The sequence below is a fragment of the Hippichthys cyanospilos genome, chromosome 2, assembly GCF_059441005.1.
Source record: "Hippichthys cyanospilos isolate Australia breed blue-spotted pipefish chromosome 2, RoL_Hcya_1.0, whole genome shotgun sequence".
In the NCBI taxonomy this organism is placed as follows: domain Eukaryota; kingdom Metazoa; phylum Chordata; class Actinopteri; order Syngnathiformes; family Syngnathidae; genus Hippichthys; species Hippichthys cyanospilos.
In genome coordinates this window covers 3673678-3688270 of record NC_142370.1, presented here as the reverse complement: position 1 = coordinate 3688270, position 14593 = coordinate 3673678, and the positions used below count along the sequence as shown (strand labels likewise).

General features: G+C 39.3%; 2 protein-coding genes across 2 annotated transcripts; one reads left to right on the top strand and one right to left on the bottom strand.

The window, feature by feature from the left end:
- Positions 1 to 81: 81 nt before the first annotated feature.
- unc50 (unc-50 homolog (C. elegans)) lies at positions 82 to 5563 on the top strand. Its single transcript, XM_088407666.1, has 6 exons — positions 82 to 232; positions 1182 to 1453; positions 1543 to 1663; positions 1750 to 1889; positions 3965 to 4072; positions 5063 to 5563. The coding sequence occupies exons 2-6, from the start codon at positions 1186 to 1188 to the stop codon at positions 5197 to 5199; spliced, it is 774 nt and encodes a 257-aa protein (XP_088263792.1). The 5' UTR covers positions 82 to 232; positions 1182 to 1185; the 3' UTR covers positions 5200 to 5563.
- A 2404-nt stretch (positions 5564 to 7967) lies between these two features.
- Positions 7968 to 12593, bottom strand: LOC148426899 (inosine-uridine preferring nucleoside hydrolase-like). The gene is made up of 8 exons (XM_088407542.1): positions 12434 to 12593; positions 11414 to 11595; positions 11159 to 11338; positions 10408 to 10519; positions 10195 to 10331; positions 10023 to 10100; positions 9824 to 9940; positions 7968 to 9733 (listed from the first exon to the last, which is right to left on the bottom strand). Exons 2-8 carry the CDS (start codon positions 11588 to 11590, stop codon positions 9581 to 9583), a joined length of 954 nt encoding a protein of 317 aa, XP_088263668.1. The 5' UTR covers positions 11591 to 11595; positions 12434 to 12593; the 3' UTR covers positions 7968 to 9580.
- Between the last annotated feature and the right edge of the window lie 2000 nt (positions 12594 to 14593).

Sequence of the window (14593 nt, the reverse complement as noted above, 5' to 3'; positions counted from 1 at the left end):
TGACATGTAGATTGTTTATGGCTTATTGAACGAGTCGATCTTGGGTTAGCGTGTAGTGCCGTAGATTTGTCAGCCACCAACTACACTACCCACAGTGCCTCTCGGTAATACCGGAAGCTTCGACGTGTTCAGATTCCCGACAAGTAATACCATAACATCATAACAGCTTAAAAAGCTACCCAAACAAGCAAGGAAAAGTTGCCGTTTGTTAAGAGAGAATAAAACCAAAAAGGTAAATCCATGCAGAAGAAAGCAAATACCATTTTAACTGTATTTAAGCGGCCTTTGTTCGGCACCACTGTAGCCTTTTTGATAATTGTAGTTAGCAGAAAGCTAAATGTGTTTGTTAGCATCATAGTATATTTGGAAAATGTGTTTGGTGAAAATCACATTGCACATTCGTCACTCCTCTGTTTGTCGGTTGTATGAAGTATCTTGTTTTTTTTTTTAAAGTGACTCACTGACGTGCGATATTTGTGTTTTCATTTTCACAGTCAAGCGTAAATTGAATGTTTTTGATGTTTTTAGGCAATACTAACCATCGTTTTTTCCCCGATTGAATGTTCTTCATCTACAACCAACGCTGCTTAGCTACGGTTTTTAAGTGCGCTAATAATAATAATGATAATAATAATAATCATAATCATAATGCTTACATTTATATACCGCCTTTCACGAAACCCAAGGCGCTTTACAAAGCACAGCACTATAAGTAAGTAGCCGTCACGGTGAAACAGGGGTTAGCACATCCACTTCACAGTTCAGTCATTGGTTCAATTCCGGGTCGGCCCTTCCTCTGAGAAGTTTGCATATTCTCCCTGTGCCTGCGTTGGTTCTCTCCAGGCATGTCGGCTTTCTCCCACATGTCAAAACTATGCATGCTAGGTGAATTGGACACTCTAAATTGTCCTTAGGTGTGTTTGGGTGCGTGAATGGTTTGCCCTGCAATTGGCTGGCAAACTGTCATCCCCTGGAAAAATAAAGTTCCGTTAACTATGTCTAATTAGTTTGATGTATTAGCGCAAGACAATAAACACATTCTTCTACAGTACAAATACAAAGACTCAATTATAGATACACACAGTCTACGGGCATTTTGTTTTGTGACACAAACAACATACACACACACAAAGCTCTCCAAATGGCAAGAACATGTTTCAGCCATCAATGTTTTTTTTTAGGTCCATGTTGCCAACCACCAGCCAACACAGCAATGGTTCTCTCGGTTCGAGGGATGCTGCACGTCACACGGCGGGTGCTAAGCGCTACAAGTACCTGCGAAGGCTGCTCCATTTCAGGCAGATGGACTTTGAATTTGCCCTCTGGCAGATGTTTTATTTGTTTACATCACCGCAGAGAGTCTACCGCAACTTCCACTACAGAAAACAGACCAAGGACCAGTGGGCTCGGGATGATCCAGCTTTCCTGGTCCTGCTCAGCATCTGGTTATGCGGCAAGTCTGGTGTCACTTGATAACATGATAATGTTACAATGTAAAGGTATAATGATTTATCTTTTACCTCCTTGTGTGTGTACATATAGTTTCAACGATAGGCTTTGGTCTGGTGCTGGACATGGGAGTTCTTGAGACATTGAAGCTTCTGCTGTGGGTGGTCTTTGTTGATTGCATTGGAGTGGGTCTTCTCATATCAACCCTTATGTGGTGAGATATGCCGACGCTATATTTGCTATGAATTTGAACAAAACCCAAACATTTCTCACCAGTGAAACGATTTGTTTTTTTTTCAGGGTAATAAGCAACAAATATTTACTGAAACACCCAAGCCGTGAGTTTGATGTCGAGTGGGGTTATGCTTTTGATGTACACCTCAACGCTTTTTACCCCCTGCTTGTCATTCTGCACTTCTTGCAGCTGTTTTTCATCAATCGTAAGTGAATCATTTAAATCACAGTGCCCCATTTGAAAGTTTACGTATTATTGTCACAAACAGACATTTTATATGGCGGCTCGATGGAAGAGTGGTTCGCATGTCCGCCTCACAGCTCAGTCCAAGTTCAAATCCACCTCGCTCGGGCCTTCCTGTGTGAAGCCTGCACGTTCTCCCACATGCATGGCAGGTGTTTTGGACACTCTAAATTGTCCTAAGGTGTGATCGGGTTTATAAATGGTTGTTCGTCCCTCTGTGCCCAGGCAACCAATTCAGGGTGTCCCCTGCCTACTGCACATAGACAACTGGGATAGAAGATGTTTAAAGGACCAGAATCCCACATTTTGGTATACTTTAAATATGAATATCAGAATAATAGAGATATACATCAATAATAATAATCCAGAAGGAATGATACATAACTGGTTGCCAACCAATCACAGGGCACGCAGAACATGACTTTATTAGAGTATAATACATATAAAATATATATATAAAACATAAAATATATTAACATTTTTTGGGAGGTGGGTTGGGCGGCTTTAGGTAAAAAAATTGTAAAAATGCAACAATAGAAAAAGTAACTACGCTGTATATTTACAGTATATATCTTTTGAAGATTATGCTTTTGCATTATGGGTGTCTGGGCTAAGCCAATCATCAAAGTCATTGGAAGGCTTGCAAATGTGATATATTGGCCACTTGCGCCACCCGATGGTTTTGGGCTGTCAACACAAAAACGTGTATTGTGTCTCATTCCTGAGTTGACATTTCATGCAGCAATTGGGGGAAATGCATGATAAAACATTGGCTTTTCAATATGTCCAAAATCCATTGCTGGTCCCAATCACATTGATTGGCCGTGATTAATATTTCTGCCACCTCCTTACTAAATAGATCAACGACAGCAATAGCGTTCAGTCATGTCTTCCGCTTTCCCTCCTCACACTGCAACTCCCCTTGATCAAATGCACTTTTCTCTCGCACGCACACATGCAAATTATATGCGCCAAACACGAACAATATTCATACAGACAGAAAGCAACGCAAAACTTCAGCATGTTCACAAACGAAATCAAACAAAACAAGTTAAAACTGAAAACTATGTATGCAAATTCCAAATGAATAAACAAACAAATCTTACTCCCTACATTTAAATGGATGACTGTACACCGGGGGTAACCAACCTTTTTGAAGCCAAGAGCTACTTCGTTGGAACTGAGTAAATACAAAGGGCTACCAGTTTATGTGAAGACCCTGATCATGTTAATGATTTCTCACAATAATTAAATAACAGTTGTAGTAAACATGTAAATCAAGGGTAATATGTAATGCATATATCATATGTGAATAATTGTTAGTAATACCCAGAAAATCACAGAGTTCTATCACCTGTAAACTATTTATGGAACAGGTCTGTAGGCTCCTCATGTGATACCTGGGGTATACCCAGTGCCTGCAGACCCCTGGACTACAAATTACAGTGCTGTCAAAAAGTATTTGCCCCCATGCCGATTTTTGTGTTCTTTGCATATTTATGACGCTCCGAGGTGTCAATCAATCAAACCAGTTTCAATATCACAGACACAACCATTTTAGGGCTAAGCCAATCTACAAAGTCATTGAAAGGCTTGCAAAAGTCATGAGTTGGCAGCTAGCATCACCTGGTGGTTTTGGGATGTCAACTCAAAAATTTCCATTGTACCCCGTTGCGAGTTGCCTTTGAAAAGATTAATGCTGAAATCAGGGGAAATACATGATAAAACATCGGGTATTCGACATGTCAAAAAATGACAATGTTTCCAATTTTGGATGGCAGTGAATGAGCCCTACATGGGCTAAATTTGACATCTATAACGTGTACCTCTCCACCTCTCGTTTGCAAGTATTTAGAAGGGACAATGGTGTGGCATATTGGAAGTCATCATGTTTTGACAATCTATGCGATATTTTAGCCTCCTTGTGTTTTTTTGGATGCTTTTTCCTTTGATATCACTCATCAAAAACATCAAAAGCCAGGAAAAATTTCCCTCTGAGATTAAGATGTACAGAATTTGTGTTTTTGTGTGTTTCAGATCTGATCATGATTAACTTTGACTGGTTCCTTGGCTACTTCGTGGGGAACACCTTATGGCTGATAGCCATCGGTTATTATCTCTACATCACCTTCCTAGGGTACAATGGTGAGACCTCTTTACAACTGAAATTCATTTGTTGCTTCATTGATTTTTTTTCAGAAAATTATAAAATTGCTCGTGTTTTTTTTTTTTTTTTTAATAGTCGCGTGTTTGACTTGATGAAAATACAGTGGTACTTCTACAATTTTGTAGTGTGAATCTTTCATCAGTAGAGCTGCTTTTTACATGTAAATAGCCTATTGTGTTCTGAGCACCCCAAAATGCTTCTACACCTTTATAGGACCTTTAATTTGTATCTTCTTATTTTGCATTTCCAGTGATCCAAGAATCATTCACATGTCCGCAGCAGCAATATTATTTTTTTGATTATTTTGAGCTTGTAAATTTACTTAAGTTTACTTTGGGGTCATGTGAATTGCGTCCTGTGTGATGTCATTGCTAAAGTACTAACAACGTGCTAACAACGCAAACGTCAGACACGACAGCCCAAAGTGATATGTAACATACATATTTATATGTGAATATATACTGTACAATGTTTGCCTTTGGTAGTGTTAATTTTATGTTTGTTAGTTCTACGGTGTAAATTGTTGGACGAAACGAATAAAGATGAAAATGGAAGACCACGTTAAACATCAATGCAAAAAAACTATGTTTTGCATATTAATAAATTATAGACATGCATGATAAACAAATACGGAAGACATCACCGGTAACGTATTAAATTGCAGTCATGTTGACACGAGCTGGTGTCCGGTGTCTCATGTACAAACATTGTTGCCTTTAATATCTTGAATTTTCTCTTGTTACGAGAGAATGTTTTATTCCGATGAGGCGTTGCGTAAAACGAATTTTTCGGAACAAGAGCTGTTCGTGAGTAGAGGTACCGCTGCATGTGGATTTTAAAATGCAGAATTGGAAATGAATATAAATACGCTATTCCACTTTCAATGGTTGTTCAAACTGGGGGTTGGGTATTAACCAATTTGTCAGTGATGTATGTAAAATGTCTCTCCGTGTCATGTATTCATACAGCTCTGCCGTTCCTGAAGAACACAGTGGTGCTGCTGTATCCCTTTGCCCCGCTGGTGCTCCTCTACATCCTCTCCATCTCACTGGGCTGGAATTTTACTCAAGGCCTCTGTGGGTTTTACAAGTACAGAGTCAAGTAGGAGTGGAGTAGGATAGAGGCTAGACGACTGCTTGGTTTGCACACAGTGTCAAAGTGACATTGGATCACTTCAAAAGACTACTTCTGACTCAGTTTGTTTTCAGCTGGAGTCAGAACACCTCAGTCTGCGTGCGACGGCATTGCAGGAACAGAGATGAGATGAGCTACAGCCGATAGTTTTTGTATGATTTGTAAATATAATTCTATCAAGTTGTAATATTTACACAAAGAAGTGAGAAAATATTTGCTGTGCTTTTTTTTGTTGTGGGGGAAAAAACAGCTTCAAATGAAAACATGAAACAACCTTTACATTTTCTTGAGGCACACATTCCAGAACTCTTTCAATAAAATGTTGTCTTCACTTTCTCCATCAAAAATTTTACTTCCTATTACCTTCTTCTCATTCATTTTCCCAACATAAACTGTACATTATATTTCACATTCATCATTGCGTACTACAGTCGTACCTCTACTTACGAGAGCCTCTTGTTCTGAAAAATTCGTCTTAAGTAATGCCTTTTTGGAAAAATATTGTAGGGAAATTTCAACATACAAAAGGACATTGTTGGCATGATGAGACAGGAGACACCAGCGTGTGCGCCAACATGACTGTAATTTAATGCATCATCACAACCCGTGATGTCTACTGTATTTGTTACAGCTTGTGATGTTGTTTTATCATTTATTAATATGCCGGCTTGCCCACAAACGAGACAAAGTTGATGTTTACGGCGACCTTCCATTTTTTATCTTTACCCATTTCCTCCACACTTCCCACCAACAATTTACACCGTAAAACTAACAAGCATAAAAATGATATTAGCTACTGCTAACATTGTATCTATTCACATATAAAAATGTAACATACCACTTTGGGCTGTCGCATCTGATGTTAGCGTTGTTAGCACGTAATTCACACTTTAGCAAAGACATCACACAGGAAGCACTTCACATGGTCCCAAACTAAATTTAAGCAATCTTAGATGCTCAAAATAATCCCCCCCCCCAAAAAAAAATATTATTGCGCCTGTGGAATTCCATTCATCCATGCATTTTCTATAGCTGCTTATCCTCACAAGGGTCACAGGCTTGCTGTTGCCTATCCCAGCTGGCTTCAGGCAGTAAACGAACACCCTGAACTGGTTGCCAGCAAATTGCAGGGCACACAGAGACAAACAACCACCCAATCACAACTTAAGAAAATTTAATATGTCCAATTCATCTGCCATGCATGTTTTTGGAGAGTGGGGGGAAGCCTAAGTGCCCGGAGAGAACCCACGTGGGCTCGAGGAGAACATGCAAACACAAGAAGGTGGATTAGAACTGTGCCACTGAGCTGCCACACTCCTGTGGAGTTGTAAAATAAAATGTAAAAAATGAAGTGTAAAATAAAAACGTACGAATGTATAAACGTCGTGTATAAACGTGAAAAGGTGTCTCTCTGTGCACGCTTCACCAACACAACAGCACCATCTGAAGGCAAACAGGCGAACTGCAATCATGTCGACTGCTACAATTAATATGATTAAAGGGTTTCGTAGTGTTTTTTTTTTATTACATGGAATTTTACTGAACGGTATATATATATATATATATATATATATATATATATATATATATATATATATATATATATGTTACGGATTTTGGTGCATTTTTGAAATGGAATAATATTCATTTAAAGGGTTTAGGAGCATTTTTGGGGTCTTGGAACGGATAGGTTATTTAGATGTAAAAAGCGGCTTCACGTTAGAAACTACTACCTGAACAAATTAATTTCCTAAGTAGAAGTACTGTACCACTGTACTGTACTTCACGGGGATGCAGTTGAGGAAAGCTTGAACATTAAACACTCCACTTTTTTAAACTCTCCTCCACTCCCTTCACACAATATTTCAGACATGGAGCAATTAAATTATATTTTCACATGTAACATGTTTTACCGAGACGCCGTTACGTGCATCATGAAGATTAGTCACAGCACTCATGCATACTGAAAATGTTGCTCAAAAAAGCCATTCATTGGGTTTTCCCGAACAAAATCATGCTTTGTGAAGCCGCTATAGCTCACAGGTTTACTGTATCATTTGTTGGTTCTCAAGTTCCCAAGTCATGGTATTGATTGCAATACAGTAATCTCTCGTTTATCGCGGGGATTACGTTGCAAAAATAACACGCGCAAAGTGAAATCCGTGAAGTAGCCATCTTTTTTTTAAATTACTTTACAATGCAATATTAAACTATAGAATAAAACCAAAAATCAAAACATGTTTTAAAGCCCCAAATTAGTTTAAAACAATCATTTTAATATAGTAATACAAAGTTGCAAACATTGTCACTCACGTATTTCGCAGTCCCAGCTATGCCTCTTCGTCCTGAACCCGCACATAGTTATGAGTAATTGTTTAGCTCTTTCTTTTTATGAGCAAGAAGATTTTTTATAAATGGATATTCCCGGACATCGAATTAAAGTGAAGCCTCTTATATCATAACAATACACTTGAAATTTCAATTTATAACAAAAGAAATCTAGTCAGATTTCCAAAGGTGTGCATTTCTCCGTTACTCTCTATGTAGGCACACAAATGGGTGTGCGTTTGCTCTCGGCGCGCCTACCAGTCACGTGATCGGCCCCCAGAGACCAAGCTGTCAATCAATGTGCTTACTAGCACGTTCGCACGCGGCAGTTACAGGAGAGACACAGGAGAGACGAAAGCAAGCTTTTGGATCCTCTTGCCTTTTGTAATAAATTGACAAGTGAAAAACCAATAGAGTACAGCGTCAATAATTTATTTCGAGACAACAGTAAAGCCCCTGATCCAATCAGGATTCAGAGCACAATGCGCTGGAAAAAATAACCACACTGTAAAAAATAACCACACTGTAAAAAATCAGTGAAGCAGCAAACTCGTGAAAGATGAGCCGCGACACAGCGAAGGATTACTGTATACCAGATTCATGTTTGGAAATGTGTAGTAATATTTCATGTATTTAAAAAGTAAATATTCTGATTTAATGTTCATACTTTATTTCAGTATGAGTTAAAATATATAATAATGTTCACTGATATGTTTATCCATCAAAATAAAAACAAAAATGTTGGTGGGTGGAAGCTTGCGTTAACATCTGCGATTTTATATCATCATGTTCACATACATCTATTCTAGTTCAAAATGTTTGAAGATTGCATTGAAGCAGACCACTTTAGAGCAATCGAATGTGCTGCAAATCTTAACGGTCCAACCCACACACATCACATTGATTGCACTGCTATTTTGCATTTAAAGTAACTGTTGTTCTTAGTTGTGTGCTGTACACTGCCTGATTGAGTTTGCCAAGTCAAAAATCTTTCCTCTACATGTATGTAATGCCACACTTGCGTATGAGATTGGGATATATATATATATATATATATATTGATATATATATATATCAAACTGCATCTGAGTGAATACAGGTGGGACTCAAGTACAATTAGCAATCATGTCCACTAGATGGCATTGTCATGCTTTACATGATACTCAAATGTTGGCTGTAGGTTCTCATTTATAACTGCTTGGCCAAAAAATGTTGAAGGTGGTTTTCAGTCAAATTTGCCAAAGTTGAATCTGTCACATACACTACAAGTAAAACAAAGTATTGCTGAGCTTGAATTTACTAAACAAAAAAACCCCACCTTTAATTAGGGAATTAAAAAAACTTCTATCTTGCAGTACCTGGCCAAGAGCCAGTCAGAGAAAGCATGCTAAATTTTTTTGCACCCATCGGTTACTTGAAAGCGTGACATCCTTGTAGTGAAAACACAGCCCAGAATGCTCTTACCAGGAAGCAATCTCTTTATGTAAAACATATTTAAATAGCAAATCAACACAAAAAAAGCTCTTAAAACTTCATTCTAAACGTGACTTTTAACTTTTGGTCGGCGACATTGTGTGTGTGTTTGTGCAATAAAGATGCAGCAACATAGCAGATAATCACGCATGTCAGTTGCATCATATTTCAGTAAGCAAAAAGAGTCGTGGCAGGCTGACAGATGTTTGACAGACATCTGACGTATCGCCTATCCCGACGATTACAACGTCGGATGAAAACGGCACTTTTGACATTCTTAATTCTCATTTTTTTAGCGTTCCCGTCATTCGTCGGTCCGTCTGCAAAACAGGAGTCCGTCGGCAGATTAGCATCTGCGAGGGGCAAGTGGGCCAGCAAGAGATCACAATGTTAGGCCATCCTACTTCATCTGAAATTCATACGGAAATATATCAAGTTTATGTTGATGTTTGTGTATTTAAAAACATTATTTATAGAGGCGTTCTCATCATTGTTGGCTATTTTCCGAAACGTCAACTGCCTCTTCCAGTGTGACGATGGCAGCGCCACTGCTACTTCAAGGCATTCATGAGCAATTTCTTGAAAACTTCAAGGTCCATTTTCTTCAAGATGGTGACCTTATGCTCTTTGTGCAGCACGTCAAGGTAGTCCAGGACCATCATGCCTCTGGTATGCTTCCCCTCCAACTCCACCGTAACGGCCACCTGCCGCAGCGACACCACAGTTATCGTCACAACTCATCTTCCCCATGGACCCGACTTCACCTTCTGTAAGAATCCATGAGAAGCACTTACCTCCTCGCTTTCTGTCACCACGTTGTCGCTGATGGCTGCGGCCACAGCGTACGTGTCGCAGGTGTTGAATCCAGATCCTGACACCAGCTCCTTTTGGTAGCGATCCGTCTGAACCATCTGCAAGGCCACCACGTCCACATGTCATCTGGGAATCTGGAGATGACGCTTGTAAATCGATGCAACAGAAAGTCCTCTTTACCTTGCGTGTGTGAGCATAGATAGTCTCCATAAAACGAGCCTTGGGTGTATTTTGAGATAGCCAGGTATCACAAAAGGACTAGGGTACACAAATACAGTGACGCATGATTGTATCATGTAAAACTCCTCTTGTTTCTTTTCAGACACCGCCAGAGGTGTCATATGCTCCTCACCCACGGCAGGCTGTTCCTGCAGCTGAATTCCCAGGAGGCGATGGTGGTGGGGCAGGTGTAACGTTCCAGAACAATGTAGGCGGCCTCGGGGTCAGCCAAAAAGTTAAATTCTCCGCAAGCAGTCGTGTTCCCTCTGGCTGCATGTGCCACAAAAACAAAGGTTTTCCATCATACTAAAAATCCTGGCGGCAAACGGTTTAAGAAGCCGCTTACATTCTATGTTGCCGCCCATGATGTAGAGGGCCTTCAGTCTGGCGGGCAAGGAAGGGTCCATTTTGACAGCGAGGGCTAGGTTGGTGAGGGGTCCTGTTGAGACCAGGATCACCTACACATGCATGACACATAATGTTGCATATATTTATAACGCATTACTGTATAAAAGGGTCCCCTTTGTGTGTTATTTGAAAACACCGTCATTGCTTCAAAAGTAAAAATACTGTGCAGTGCATTAAAATCAGTGATTAATTTTTGACCTTCCGAAGCTCCTTTTATAATTTTCTCATTTATACCACTTAGAAACTGATGATGATGATAATAATAGTAATATAAAAACTACCTCTGTATTTACTACTGTGTATTACTGTAATGATAATAATATAATGATAATAATAATATAATGATGATGATTATAATTGTAATAAAATAACTGCTACTATGGTTGTACTACTGCGGTAATAATTATAAATAATGTAGTAATAACATAACAATAATAATAATCGTAATAATTAAACTGTTCTTGTGCATCTTCAGTATCTGCTACATCAATTCTGATATGAAGACCCGGGTCACCGCCCCAATGAAACAAAAGAAAGAAAGAAAGAAAGAAAGAAAGAAAGAAAGAAAGAAAGAAAGAAAGAAAGAAAGAAAGAAAGAAAGAAAGAAAGAAAGAAAGAAAGAAAGAAAGAAAGAAATGGGACAAATGCAATGGTTGTGGAATTTCTTTTTTTTTTTTTTATCCGCTCACCTGCCCGGGATTTTGGTTCGTAATGGAAATGATGGCCTCCACAGCATTAGTCTTCTGCACCAGTTCCAGGCCAGGAGCATCTGGATCAGGGGCATCACCCAACCCATCCTTCCCATGAAAGTCTCCTGCATGTATTTTGTTGCCCAGAAGAGGCTCCTCCAAGCCGGCAAAAACTTTTATCTGCGGTGCATGACATTCCAATGTCTGACCCCAAGAAGAGACAACTATTTAGCATGCATCGGGGTAAATGCTCACATCCAGCCTTTTGCACATTTTCAAGACACGAAGGGTGTTCTTCAGCGCGTTCTGGAGGGGAGTGTTGCCGTGAGTGCAGGTGATCCCCAATATCTCCACGTTAGGGGCTGCCACTGCCATCATGATGGCCTGAGCGTCATCCACTCCCGTGTCCACGTCGAGGATCAGCCTCTTCATTTTATCTGAAGGCAGCAGAAGGAGAAGACTTGGAAATAATTAATGGCGTGAGTTCACAAACAAATGAACTCATCCAAAGAAGTCTTCATGAAGGTGAGCTTGCTTACAAATAGCTCCATACTCAAGCTTTTCTGCATCTTTTTTTTTTTCAGTTTTGCATTGCAAAATTCCAGTATTCAGGGAGCAGTGTTGGAAGTAATATATTACAAAAGTAATGTCATTAGTGTAATTCATGACTTTTTGCTGTAGTGTAAAGCATTACACACAAAAAACTAGTAATATTTTACTCGGTTCAGATGACAGCAACGCGTGTTTCATTTAATATATAGCCCCCCAAAACGCTCCTAAAGCCTTTGAATTTATAATATTAATTGAAGCAGTTGATAACATGCCTGTGGCTCGTTTGGTTGCATTGAGAAGGCGCTAGTGTATTGTCGGTATGCAGAGAACATTGTTTAAGTTGTGTACTTTTATATTCAACATTGCCAGCGATCTGTGCATCATTTACAAGGGATCATTTTGAGCAAGTAAATTTACTTAAGTTTAGTTTAGGGTCAATGCCTTATTTTTCACATACTATGTCATGGAGGTATATATTTATGATATCTCACAGTTGCTTAAGTTCTATTGTAGGATTTTTACAACTCTTCATTTCAAAACCACAATTTGACAATACACAAGCATGCTCCATAAAAAGTAAACAGACCAACAAAAAAATAAATAAATAAAAGAAAATACAAAGAACTTTAAACAACACACAAAGTTTATCAGAAGTTATCATGAAGTTTATCATGAAGTCACTATGTAGATTTTAGAGAGACGTCTACTGAAAGATCAACTAACCTGCCAGGCAAGGTTGTATGAGTGTATGGAGCGTCCACAGTCAGGAAGTAATGGTTTTCCTGTGCTACATGCTGCTTTTTATACATGGGGTAGGGGTGGGTGTGGAAATGTGGGGAAGATTGCATAACAACCACCAGTGAACAATGTCTGGTTATTGAGGGCAAAATAAAATGTCTGGAACCAATTGCTAAAGTTAGATGAATTCATACTCCGCCATTTCTCTACAGTGAAACTTTTAAAGTCATATGAATAAACACACAGTGAGCAAAGCTGCTCAGATGCAGAGGAAGAAAGAGAAAACTGAGCTCCTCTGGCATTCTTCAAAACCAAAATATTTTTGTATATACAAATCAATCTTGTTGGTTCCAAAACATCTCGTCTAAGTTGAAAACTACGCCTTATAATAAAAGGAAGCAATGTCATTTCATGTGGTTGACATTTTGCTTCAAAACCACAAAGCCTTTATTTTTCTGAGTCCTCCTATAATGCTGCTTGCCTCAGACTGTCAGGCAGCTGTATTTGGGACCTTTCGGCCAAATTGCCACATGAGCATGAAAGCCTGCCTCTCATTCACAACTTTATCAGTTACTCTCTATTCCAGAGCATGTAGGTAAATTATATACTCACTTAAGCTCCAGGGGGGAATTTTGACCGAACTTGGGCTTTTTAAAAAATTTTTGCTGTGCGATATCACAAGGAAAAGCATACAAAAAAAAAAAAACTCACTAGGAGGCTAAAATGTTGCAAACGGGAGGATGAGAGCTACACCCTAGATGTGTCAAATTTAGCCCATGTCGGCCTCATTTACTGCCATTCAAAATTGGAAATATTGTCAATTTTGGACAGATTGAAAACCTGATGTTTTATTATGCATGTTCCCGATTTTTGCATTTATCCTTTCAACGGAGACCCGTGAAATTTTTGTGGTGCTAGTGGCCAACTTGATGATATTTACAAGCCTTTCAATGACTTCGATGAGTGGCTTTGCCTGGATTCTCATCATGCAAAAGTCTTCAAAAGTAATAATACTGTAATTATGACATGATGAATATTCCATATTTCAATTTCATGAATATATAAATAAACAGTGTAGTTCCTTTTGCTATGATCACATTTTTACAATTTTTGTAAGTAAAGAGGATCGTGCCAAAAAAAATCTCTCTCTCTCTCCCTTCTCTCTCTCTCTCTCTCTCTCTCTCTCTCTCTCTCTCTCTCTCTCTTATGTGTATGAATATATTTTTTGGCAACATCCCCTTTACTTAGAAAAATTGTAAAAATACAATTGCTTGCTAACGAGGCCATGAAGCCAGCAAAGCTAAAGCAGCGTTTTATTTTATCATGCTGTTTTTGACTAAATAATTTTCAGCAACCTGTTTGGGGAAAATTGACCCGGTTTGTTATCAGGAGGCAGTAAAGCTGAAAAGTATCAAATAGACTTGTTTTCAAGTGAATGTGTTGCTGAATAAAATGGGCACTTAGGTTAGGCTTACATTATTTATTGTTGTTGCTTTTCCCAAAACCATTTGCAATGGGGGTGAGAGGAAAATTTGCTTTCCAAAAGGGGTCCCTGACTCCAAAAGTTTTGAGAACCCCTGCTATAAAAGAATGATGGATGGAATGGAACCTCACAATCTTGTGAGTTGCAGTAGATAGCTAACTCACATGATGCTTCATTATGCCTGCAGGCTGACATATTTTTGTTTTTGCCTCACACAAGGGCCTCTTCAAGCTGTTCACCAGGCTAACCCCTTCCAGAGCTATTTGAGTGCAGTCAAGAATGAGGACACATCTGTTTTGGTCGCGTAACAGCCACACCCACGCAGAGTCTCTCAGTTATTGACTTGAAAACATGCTGGGTGAAATTACAGGGCAAAAGCACTGCCGCCTCGTGGCATATATATCTGCAGTGGCAGGTTAGGAATTTGAAGCCACAGGATCGAATTCAAACTAGTTTTTGCAGAGATTCAAGTCTTCTTCCTGCCTACTGATCCTTGAGTGATGCAACACCCCCACGGCTCAAAAGCCCCTTTCAAACCTAACCAGAAACTAAATCAGGAACCTCCTAATGTACCCTGGTCGTTTGAGTACCGTACATCAGTGGGCCCCAACCATGCGGTCTGGTCCCGCTACCGGGCTGCATGGGCCAGACCTGAAATAATT

What these genes read in the sequence shown, in the direction of transcription:
- unc50 (XM_088407666.1), top strand. Translation starts at nt 1,186, where the DNA reads ATGTTGCCAACCACCAGCCAACACAGCAATGGTTCTCTCGGTTCGAGG. An exon ending in GCTCAGCATCTGGTTATGCG is followed by an intron (nt 1,454 to 1,542) that starts GCAAGTCTGGTG and finishes GTGTACATATAG; the next exon opens with TTTCAACGATAGGCTTTGGT. An exon ending in CACCTTCCTAGGGTACAATG is followed by an intron (nt 4,073 to 5,062) that starts GTGAGACCTCTT and finishes GTATTCATACAG; the next exon opens with CTCTGCCGTTCCTGAAGAAC.
- LOC148426899 (XM_088407542.1), bottom strand. Translation starts at nt 11,590, where the DNA reads ATGAAGAGGCTGATCCTCGACGTGGACACGGGAGTGGATGACGCTCAG. An exon ending in AAATGTGCAAAAGGCTGGAT is followed by an intron (nt 11,339 to 11,413) that starts GTGAGCATTTAC and finishes CATGCACCGCAG; the next exon opens with ATAAAAGTTTTTGCCGGCTT. An exon ending in TGGTGACAGAAAGCGAGGAG is followed by an intron (nt 9,734 to 9,823) that starts GTAAGTGCTTCT and finishes TCGCTGCGGCAG; the next exon opens with GTGGCCGTTACGGTGGAGTT.